Genomic DNA, 11,749 nt, shown 5'->3' with positions numbered 1-11,749 from the left:
GGGATATCCTGTCAAGAGTTTAAAACAGTTCCGTGAGTTACTCCATAACTTATCGAACTAATTAACAGCTGAGCTATACATAGCCGGTTTTGCGGTTTATATAGGCCGCGTTCGGTAGGTGGGGTGATAAGTTAACTTAACCGACGCGAAAAACATAGTAATAGATTAGTAAATGATTAATTATTATATAACATAAAATATATTAATATGATTTTTTAAAATAACTTTCCTATGATTTTTTTAAAAAATATTATTTAGCAGTGCGGAAAACACCCTTATGGAAAACGAGGGAATTTAGCTAACTTACGCCGGGGCAAACGCGGCCATAATGAGTGACTGAAACTAGGCCCAAAGTTGAGGGAGCATAGTGGACTTTTTTCAATACCATTTCAAAGTTAGCCCAAGGCTTGAACGTAATCCTGTACTGTCGGGCTAAGTTGATAGCTAGATTTGGGCCGAAATTTCGGGCTTGCCAAACAAAGGCCTGATCGTTAATTCGTTATCACCTGCGCCACGCGAAAACCCTAGACCTCGGCTCCCGCCTCCCCAAATTCTGCGCGCGAAATGCCGAAGCCCTCGAACACCTTTCCCGCCCAATCCAACCATTGCACAAATCTAGAACAGATCTCCTCCCCTTGCCGCTCGCAAGAGAAGCATCCGAACCTAAGAATTGTGTAAATTTGTGTGTTAGGGAAGAGGAGGGAGCGAGAGAAGAAGCCATGGACGACGCATCCGCCGATGGGGGCTCCTCCGGTCGCCGCTCACGCGCCCGGGGCTCCGAGGCGGTGGCCCGCTCCGCGGCGCTGGAGCGCCTCCGCGCCATCCGCGGCGGGGGCGCCCGCGCCGCCGCCGCCGTCCAGGTGAAGATGGAGGACCCGATCTACGACACCGTCGCCGAGGAGGACTACGCCGCGCTCGTCGCCCGCCGCCGGAAGGACGCCGGTGCCTTCATCGTCGACGACGACGGCCTCGGCTACGTCGACGACGGGCGGGAGGAGGACTGGACCCACCGCGCCATCCCCTCCTCCTCCGACGAGGGCTCCGACGGTGAGGATGGCGCCCCCCGCAAGCGGAAGCAGCCGCGTCCGCAGTCAAAGCGCCCCCCGCAGCAGTCCGCCGCCGCGGCGTCCCTGTCTGCCGCCGCCGCCATGATGGGCAAGCAGCGACTCTCCTCTATGTTCACCTCCTCCGTGTTTAAGAAGCCTGGCAGCGACCGTTCCAAGGGCTCGTCGCTGGCCGCCGACAGCATCGTGGATGACGTCATCGCGGAGTTCGCCCCCGACGACAATGACCGCGAGGAGCGGCGGCGGCGCGTTGGCAGGGTTTGTGCCCCCGCACCTGCGCCAACACCAATTGTTCACATCAAGGCTGAAAATGCGGCAGTCAATACCGAAACGGCGTTCAGATCGGATAATGATTTTGAGGCCTACGGGGTTTCAGACAGTGGAAATGATACGGATATGGTGGAACTGAAGCCGGATGTGGAAATGGAGCCAAAATTGGATACAACTGCAGGTTCGAGTGCTGAATTGGCGAATAATAGTAACAGCCTTGAGGAACCGAAGCAGGAGGCTAATGGGGAGGTGAAGATAGAGAAGGTGCATCGTCTGAATGCTAAGATTAAGACGGAGGACAACCGGAATGGGGATATGGCTAGCGCAACAGCAGGGTGGATGAAGATTTGTGGGGATGGGGAGAGTGCAGGAGGTGAGAGGGCGACGGCTGCTAGCTGTAATGCCGATGTGGATGAAAGCTCAGAGTTTGAGCTCAACGATGGTGCACTGCCATTCTACATATTGGACGCATATGAGGAGCCTTTTGGTGCTAATTCAGGCACATTATATTTGTTTGGAAAGGTAAACGGAAGTTTCAATTATTCATCTCTAAAGCATAGGGTTTCATCAAAACACAAACTTTAGGATTAAACTTAGTGGGACAATTGATTTACCTTAAGTGATGTGGTGGTTGATACATTTTAGCATTGAAGGTGCACCTGCATTTCATTAAAAAGGTATAATCATGTAACATTAACTAGTCATTACTTCATTCTAAAAGCTCTTATTTACAGCTATGCAGGGGTCTGAAAATGTTTATAAACTCTACTGGATAGTTACTGTGTTCTATCTGAAATTATAATTAATTCTTAGTTTTGGCTTGCGTGCAGCTCTACCTGCAGAGGCTATTTCCATTTTTCTTACAACCTGCCTTTTTTTTTCTAGGTTGAAGTAGGCAAGAGGTTCCACAGTTGCTGTGTGGTTGTAAAGAATATGCAAAGGTGCATATATGCTATTCCAAGCAGTTCAGTATTCCCAAGGGACACCATATCAAGGCTAGAGAGGAATTCCTCCACTGATTCTTCTCCATCACTTCGAGGAACTCTACATGTGAGAATGATTGTTTATTTTCAAAGTAAACATGGTGCTTTGCATGCACTACATATCTATAATATACACACCAATTCTCTTGCCAGGAGTTAGCATCAGGATTGAAGAGTGAAATAGCTGATAAGTTGTCAGACTTCAACGTGTTAAATTTTGTAATGACTCCAGTCAAGGTTTGTTTGTGGAAAGTTAATGCTAGGCATTCAGCAAGTCTTGTCCCCTTATTTTCCCTTTGCTGAGCTAATTTACTATTTCACCTACTTGTCATGCCTTAGAGGAACTATGCATTTGAGAGAACTGATCTACCAAATGGAGAGCAGTATGTCCTGAAAATAAACTACCCATATAAGGTATGCTTCTTGGGTGATGCATCTCTGGCTCCCATTTACTTATTTCTTATACTACATATATTTTCTTAGGATCCGGCGCTACCTACAGACCTTCGAGGTGAACATTTTCATGCATTACTTGGGACAAACAATAGGTAATGATCCATCAAATACATTGGTCATGCTATACGGCATATACGATAGTACCATGTGTATACAGTGTGGTGTCTTGACAGATATTAACCATTGTACTTCTCCAGTGCTCTTGAATTGTTTCTCATCAAAAGGAAGATCAAGGGGCCTTCATGGCTTTCGATTTCCAAGTTTGTGGCATGTCCAGCTACTCAACGGGTATATCCTTAATGCTCTATTGGTCCATGTTATGCTTCAAATTTATGATGCCCGTGTACCTCCTATGTGGTTTTATTTTGCACTATGTTGATGGTGATGCCTTTTGAATTCTTCACAGGTCAGCTGGTGTAAATTTGAAGTTACAGTTGATAGTCCAAAAGACATATCAGTTCTGATGACAAGTACCACATTAGAAGTTCCTCCTGTTGTAGTTGCGGCAGTTAATCTTAAAACAATCATAAGTGAGAAACACAATGTGCATGAGATTGTGTCAGCATCTGTCATATGCTGTCACCGTGTGAAAGTAAGCATATTCTTCATTTGGAGTTGAAGTACTTTGCTGTAGTATTTACATATAAAATTGTCAATGAATTGTCAGATAAATGGTTTTCCATGACTGAAATTAAGTATTTCAAACTAATGGGCATATCCAGGTTTCATGGAAACAATTATAGAATCTACATATTGTAAAAGGAGAAAACACATTTCCTACCAACTAATTTATTCTTTTTGTGGGAGTTAATTTCAGATAGATAGTCCAATGCGTTGTGAAGATTGGCAGAAACGGGGAATGCTCAGCCATTTTACTGTTATGCGCAAGCTTGAAGGTAGTATATTTCCTATAGGCCTCTCCAAGGAAGCCTTTGATAGGAACCAGAAGGCTGGTAGCAATGTGCTGGCACTTGAGAGCAGGTGGGCAATTCTATCTTTTACCTATATAACTGTTAAGTTGTGACGGCCTGCACTGACTATCCTTTTTTACTCCATTATTAGTGAACGTGCATTGTTAAACCGCTTGATGATTGAGCTTAGCAAACTTGACTGTGATGTACTTGTGGGACACAATATTTCTGGATTTGACTTGGATGTCCTTTTGCATCGTGCACAGGTTTTTCTATTTATACATTATGTTAATTACAATCATTTGTGTGTTAAATTCAATCATTTGAAAAAGAAACTGTGCCTTTTTGTTGCTAGACTTGCAAAGTACCAAGCAGTATGTGGTCCAAAATTGGTCGTCTTAGGCGCTCGGTAATGCCCAGACTCACCAAAGGAAACACACTTTATGGGTCTGGAGCAAGCCCAGGAATTATGTCCTGCATTGCTGGTCGTCTCCTCTGTGATACATATCTATGCTCTCGGGATCTCCTGAAGGAGGTAACTGGCATTTAATTGTTTGTTTAGTCTTAATACCATATTCCACAAATCTAATTAATTTGTTGTACACAGGTGAGTTATTCTTTGACACAACTTACAGAAACACAATTGAAAAAGGAGAGGAAAGAGGTCTCTCCACATGATATTCCCCCAATGTTCCAATCTTCAGGAACACTTCTCAAGCTGGTACAGTTTTTTTGAAACTTGCTTTTGTTCAAGAGATTGGTTATTTCTTCAGAAACTACAAATTGACGAATTATTTGCCATATTGTCCTGCTTATGTAGGTTGAATATGGAGAAACTGATGCATGTCTTTCTTTGGAGCTCATGTTTCATTTGAGTGTTCTTCCACTTACACGCCAACTGACAAATATCAGTGGTAACCTGTGGGGAAAAACTCTCCAGGTAGACCATCCTTATCACTATCCCTAGATTGTGTGCAAAATGGAAGTTGCATTGACACCATCTTTGATGGAATGCTTGTAGGGTGCTAGAGCTCAAAGGGTAGAATATCTACTATTACATGCATTCCATGGAAAAAAATTTATTGTACCGGACAAGTTTTCACGCAGCAAAGAGTTCAACTCTACCAAACGAAAAATGAACGCTGATACCGAGGTTGCAAATCCTGATGAAGCTGATCCTTCCATTGATGATGAGGGACATCAAGTTGATCAAGGTAAAACCAAAAAGGGACCTTCATATGCTGGTGGCTTGGTTTTGGAGCCTAAAAAGGGTCTATATGACAAATATGTTCTACTTCTGGACTTCAACAGCCTTTACCCTTCAATAATTCAGGTGAATAATGAGCTTTTACAACATTTTATTTCCGCTCCATAAAGTTAAATCGTTAAACAAATAAAGAATGAAGAGACTAGTCTAATTGATTGTTGCCTTTATGTTTCTTCCTCAAAGGAATACAATATCTGCTTTACTACTGTTGACCGTTCTTCTGATGGCAATCTCCCCAATTTGCCAGCTTCAAAGATGACTGGTGTTTTGCCTGAGGTAATTTCTTACTGATGTTTAATTCTGCTTGAGAGTTTTTCTTTACTTGGACAAAATCCTGTTTTGCATGATTTTGTCTTTGGAGTAGGGCAATATGCCACAGGCGAGGTCCTTATAAGTAACACCCATATTGGCATATTGATATGGAGTGTATCACAAAGAAATTTACCCCCTCTGTCCCAAAATGTACGCATTTCAAGGATTCAAATTTTGTATCAAAGCATTTCTACCCTGATTCTCATGATTTCAATCATTCCAATGATTCCAGAACCAATCAGATGCGTAGAAGGGAATCTAATCTTTTGATATATCATTAATCAATGCTAAACAACCTAGAAATGTTTATATTTTGGAACGGAGGTAGTACCTGCCAAAAGTCTGCAGTTAGTTGGTTTTTGTATTTTTGTTTCTGCTTGAAACCTACCTTATCACCATTGTATTGTATTAATGGTAGGTCTCCACAAGAAACTAGTTTGTGAACTCTGACTATGCTGAATTAGAATTTCAATACTTGTGGAGACATGATTGGTGTGGGCCTGCTTACAAGAGGGTTTGAATGATAAAGATCTATAGGGAACTTCTTACTTTAATTGGTTAAAGACTCTAAATAATATAGGGCCTTTTGATAGTCTATCTATGCAGATGCCTATTTTGTTCTGCAAGTGCAACTAATACAGTAGCAAGCTTGACCAACATTTTAACACCCAATATGCAGTTTAGTCACTTTATCTGTTAGCTTTGCCATGAAATAGACTTGTTTCTTCATGAGCACAAAGAGGATATGATTAAGAATTTGAAGTGTCCAGCCTAAAAACTACTAGTACAAAGCACACCTTGTGTTATACTTTTAGCTTTAGCATAAGCTAAATCAGTTCCGTGCTAACCCTGTTACCATGCCATGCCTATCCTTTTGTCATACTTCATTTATTTATTTAATACAATTTGGTATATATTAACTTTTTTTCATATGTTTCACATGTTTTTTATGTGCAAAATGCGTTTATCATATGGGCATGATATTTTCAATTTTCTCATACATGCGTTTGCAATCATGGGTAATTGCTCAGTTGCTGAAGAGTTTGGTGGAGAGGAGAAGAATGGTCAAATCGTGGCTTAAGACTGCTTCTGGTCTCAAAAGGCAGCAGTTTGACATCCAACAGCAAGCTTTGAAGCTTACTGCAAATAGGTGAAATAAAATTGTAACGAACATTAGCTATTCTACTTGAGTTCGTCCAAAATAATTGATGAGCCTGATCTACTCTTTAACTCTCATGGTTCAGTATGTATGGTTGCTTGGGCTTCTCCAATTCCAGGTTTTATGCAAAGCCACTTGCTGAGCTTATTACACTGCAAGTGAGAATGACTTTACTCTCTAAACTTTCCAAAAAAGAAAAATGTTTTTTTTGGGGCAAAAAAGAAAAATGTTGTATAAGTCCCTGATGTGATTAATATGCGCTATAATGTTGCTTTCAGGGAAGAGAGATATTACAAAACACCGTTGATCTGGTTCAGAATAATCTAAATTTGGAGGTATGTAGAGTTGCTAATGTAATTCTATAATTTTCTCCCGCAAGCTTCTAAAATACCTAAATAATATTTAAAGGGACATATCAGACATACCAAAGGACAGCCAAGTTGATGCTAGAGAGTGAGATCTAACAGTGTGTGCTATATATGCATGTCTAACTCTCACAATAACATATTGACAAACAAATGTTTTCAGATGAGAATCCATTAAAAACAATGCTGCATGTGTAGATTATATATATTTGAAACAAAATGCATATTTTCTATTTTTCTGAAAGCATCATTGTTCATTGAGAACAAAGTGCTTTATATGCTTTTGGGCCTTTTTGTCTTTCTTCTTTTCCATAGTCAGTAACCTCTCAGTCTCAATACATTTTTAGTCCTGACATATTTCACACAAATTGCAATACAACTCTTGCTCCTTGTGCATATTCAAGCTTCTATTGCGTAAACTTGGCTGAAGCTGAACTGACACGAAGTATATATTCCTGGATGTTCAATCTTTTCTGAAATCATTTACATGCTTATCTGTAATGGCTGACATGCCTTCTGATAATCTAGTCCAACATGACAGCCAGTTTTGTTTATTAATATATGACCACTATCTATGTTTGTGTCATTTACTGGCAGGTTATTTATGGTGACACAGACTCTATAATGATACATACTGGACTGGATGACATCTCCAGGGCAAAAGGAATTGCTGGAAAGGTCATTCAGGAGGTAGGACTCAGATATTAAAAAATTGCAGGCATTAATGTTGATTTCGTCACCTCTGAAAGATCAGATGCCTGGTTTCAAGCCTGGTCAGCCTCCTCTCTATTGGAGGCTCTACCACTATGCTACACATGCACCTGCACAGTGAAGAAAGACTACTTATTCACTTAACATAAGTAATTATGCAGGTGAATAAAAAATACCGCTGTCTAGAGATTGATCTTGATGGTATATACAAAAGAATGTTGCTTCTCAAAAAGAAGAAATATGCTGCCATTAAAGTTGCATTGGATGGTAGCTTACGAGAGGTGTGTGGTTATTCTTATTTGCGAATTTATATATTATCTTCTAAAACTGCGATAATTAAAGCATGCTCGATGCAGAACATTGAGCGCAAGGGACTTGATATGGTCAGGCGTGACTGGAGTTTGCTGTCAAAAGAAATTGGAGATTTTTGCCTGAATCAAATTTTGTCTGGAGGGTAAGAATAGAGGTTATTGTTTTTATTTTACTCAAGATTTTCTGTTTTTATCTTATGTATGTTGAAATTGTTCTCTACAGGTCATGTGATGACGTTATTGAGTCAATCCACAGTTCTCTTGTTCAGGTTAGGGGCCTGTTTTTTTTCTTATATACGAAACATACCTTTTAAGTTTTTCATTCCATTTATTCTTGGGAGCTATCAAGTGGGATTTGAGAAGCTACATGTTCTTGGCAATAACCTTTCAACTGAAAGAGGAATTGGCATCATGTTCCTATGATTAATTCACCGTTGACTTAACATTGATTACTATTGCAGGTGCAAGAGCAGATGAGAGGTGGTCAAACAGAGCTTGACAAATATATCATCACAAAGAGCTTAACAAAAGCGCCGGAAGATTACCCAGATGCTAAAAACCAGCCTCATGTTCAGGCAAGAGTTAACTATCTTTCTCTCTCTGGTATTTATTGGAGAGAAACAGCTGGAAATATGGTGAGCTGAATGCTTTATAACCTTTTGTTATATTGGTTTCCTCAGGTTGCTTTAAGATTGAAGCAAAATGGTTACTCTGGTTGCTCCGCAGGTGATACAGTTCCTTATATAATTTGCTCTCAACAGGTATTACAAATTGTTACTCGTTATGTTTTTCAAACGCATTGCTGGCTCACTAGTTTGCTCATGGCCCCCCACACTCCTTGTTAGTATCATCTAGTGCTTTGACACTAATGGGTACTCCTCATCCGTTTCATATTATAAGACTTTTTGTTTTTGTCTAAATTTATCTATGTATCGATGTATATGTGTCTAGATTCATTAGCACACGTATGAATCTAGGAAAGACCAGAAAATCTTATAATGTGGAACGTGGGGATAACTTTTAAGAGGATAGAGTTTTTGTTTGCCTAAAATTATATTTCTTTAAAAAAGTACTCAGTATTTTTCTATAATTATCATAAGCTACGCAATTGACTATTGTGAACAGGGTTCAGAGAGTACACATTCAGGAGGAATAGCTCAAAGAGCTAGACATCCTGAGGAGCTAAAAAGAGACCCTGACAAATGGATGATTGATATTGACTACTATTTATCACAGCAGGTTTCCCTTTTCATAGAAAAAGAAATATAACCTTGGTTTTCTACACTATGTTTATTATACAATTTCTTATTCTAGATTCCCTTTACAGATTCATCCTGTCGTTTCTCGTCTGTGTGCTTCAATCCAGGGTACCAGCCCAGCCCGCCTGGCTGAATGCCTTGGACTTGATTCATCCAAGGTGAAGAAATCTCCATTTATTTTCATATTTATGATTGATATATTTTTTCGTTGATGTTTTTTGATCCATTTAATCTGTGGAATCAGTTCCAATCAAGGTTGACTGATTCTAGCAATCAAGATACGTCTAGCATGCTCTTATCTGTAATTGATGATGAAGATGAGAGGTAAATTACAGTGCATTTTTCTTTTATTATTGTGATCTGTTTGTTGAGTTATAATGACTTGAGTAATATTTGCAGATATCGTGGTTGTGAGCCACTGCGATTATCATGTCCAAGCTGTTCTACTACCTTCGATTGCCCCCCTGTGTCTAGTCTGATTACTGGTTCTAGCATTGGAAATGCATCAGATACAAACGAAGAAAAAGACACTAATATTAATTTTTGGCGTCGGATGCGGTGCCCAAGATGTCCAGATGACACTGATGAGTCCAGAGTTTCTCCTGCAGTGCTTGCCAACCAGGTGAATGACAATTAACATAAGATGACCGAGCATTCATATTGCTGATAAACTGAACCATGTTTTCTCCATGTGCAGATGAAAAGACAGGCTGATAATTTCATCAATCTATATTATAAAGGTTTATTGATGGTAATTACACATCCGATTCCAGTGTTGATGATTCCAAGATGTTTAGTTTCCTGTCTATATTGTAAGGAACGTGCTCATTGTCATTGACATGTTTTACTTGGACCAGTGCGATGACGAGGGCTGCAAATACTCAACTCACAGTGTGAACCTTAGAGTGATGGGGGACACTGAGAGAGGAACCATCTGCCCTAACTACCCACGCTGCAACGGCCACCTAGTGAGACAGGTTTGTTGATATGGCCTTGAGTTTACAATGGGTTCATTTATGCTTGGTGTGACTAATACTATATGTTATAACAGTATACGGAGGCAGATCTATACAGGCAATTGTCATACTTTTGCTATGTAGTTGATGCAACCCGCTGTCTTGATAAGGTTAAGCATTAACCCAACTCAATTTTCTTTCTTTTTTCTTGTGTAATACAAGTCATAGCTGATGTAAAAAATTATCATTGTGGATGTAGTTGGACCAGAAGTCCCGGCTTCCTTTTGAGAAAGAATTTGCAGCATTAAGCCAAACTATTAATTTGGCATTAATGGAGATTCAGAAAATCCGAGACAGATGTGCATTTGGCTGGGTTCAGTTGAGGGATCTGGCAATATCAATCTGATGGCTTGCTGTCCTTTATAAAGCTCTTACTCTCATAGTGGTGACTAAGCTAAGAAGTCCTCATGCTGTGTGACCGTGTTGTTGAAGCTAAATCTCATGTCTCACCAAGAGGAATAGAAATCCAAATGACAATTTAGACGGTAGCATATTAATGAGGGTTCTCAACCTGTAAAATATGGAATTTTCGCAGCATATTGCATTTGAATTCAAATGTTATAGCTGTTGATCTGGAGCAGACCCTGATAAGTACCTTTCGTAGTGTTTCTAGAGTGATTGTATCATGCTAAACTTGTAAATACGGTGCAGTCGTATAGATCCCATGATTTGTGACTTCATGTACGTTGTACTTATACTGTTGTGCCTACATTCGTTGCATAACATAGAATCGGTCAAGTGTTTCTTTTACAGTTATCGTCAGGTAAAAAGTGCAGCTATACTATCAAGTATATGTTCTTGTTTCAGTATATCGGGAAGATCACCAATGCTCTGAAAGATGAAACTGAGGCAAAGGGTGCACTTCTCTAGTTCCAGGCATGCTGGAACCTTAGTGTTTACTGCTCACTTGTCCTCTGACCCGTGTCAAAATTATTATATTTTCTATCCGTTCTAAAATAAGTATTCTTAGAATTTAATTCTTTACCATAATATAATCATCTCACATTAAAAAAAAAAGGCTACACTGCTTATTTCAATGAACTCCTTTTATTTAAAATTCTTTTAATTTTATGCTCATTTACTCTTCCACCCTCGTCCATTCCTCATTTAGTAAGAAATATTCTAGTCTTTCTTTTTTAACTTTAATCTCAACTAAATAATATATAAATACTTTTATTTTGGAATTGTGCTATTAATTTATTACAATAAAAAAGAGTATGGTGTCTAACAATTACGTGCATACCTTGTGCACGTGCTTTAAAAAAATTGCCCTTAATTTAGCTTGTTCTGCTACCTTTCACCTTTGAGAAGTCTTCAAAGCTGTGATGTGTGGCACCCAGTGGCAATATGCATCAATCTTGTTTTTACCCTTGTGCTTAGGTTTACAAGTCAAAATTTAATTTTTCAATTTTAAATTTAAAGTTGATTTTATAATTTTTACTAAAGTTTATTTTCTAGACTTGGCTCTTAGATGATATATATATATAAGTCCTGCTACTGTTTGAAGACCAAGCTACCCACCAAAAGGTTATTACTCTGTTTCATATTATAAGATTTTTTGGGTTTACCTAGATTTATCCATATACCAATGTATATGTTTTTAATATATGTCTAAAAATCATTAGTATATAAATAAATCTAGATAAACCAGAAAATCTTATAATA

The 11,749-nt window shown here is 39.4% G+C and overlaps 1 protein-coding gene across 1 annotated transcript; it reads left to right on the top strand.

The window, feature by feature from the left end:
* The first annotated feature begins 662 nt into the window (after positions 1-662).
* On the top strand, positions 663-10,853 carry LOC102700490 (DNA polymerase alpha catalytic subunit). Its single transcript, XM_006646444.3, has 31 exons — positions 663-1,856; positions 2,220-2,384; positions 2,471-2,554; positions 2,657-2,731; positions 2,801-2,865; positions 2,971-3,061; positions 3,180-3,365; positions 3,591-3,754; positions 3,836-3,950; positions 4,040-4,219; positions 4,292-4,405; positions 4,505-4,624; positions 4,706-5,017; positions 5,135-5,227; positions 6,295-6,413; positions 6,508-6,580; positions 6,701-6,757; positions 7,385-7,477; positions 7,660-7,779; positions 7,855-7,952; positions 8,033-8,078; positions 8,271-8,384; positions 8,490-8,570; positions 8,935-9,048; positions 9,137-9,226; positions 9,313-9,392; positions 9,468-9,690; positions 9,766-9,819; positions 9,926-10,045; positions 10,120-10,194; positions 10,284-10,853. Exons 1-31 carry the CDS (start codon positions 720-722, stop codon positions 10,428-10,430), a joined length of 4,605 nt encoding a protein of 1,534 aa, XP_006646507.3. The 5' UTR covers positions 663-719; the 3' UTR covers positions 10,431-10,853.
* Positions 10,854-11,749: the final 896 nt, after the last annotated feature.

The sequence above is a fragment of the Oryza brachyantha genome, chromosome 1, assembly GCF_000231095.2.
Source record: "Oryza brachyantha chromosome 1, ObraRS2, whole genome shotgun sequence".
Taxonomy (NCBI): domain Eukaryota; kingdom Viridiplantae; phylum Streptophyta; class Magnoliopsida; order Poales; family Poaceae; genus Oryza; species Oryza brachyantha.
Note: the sequence above shows the minus strand (reverse complement) of the source record. Positions and strands in the feature narration are given on the sequence as shown.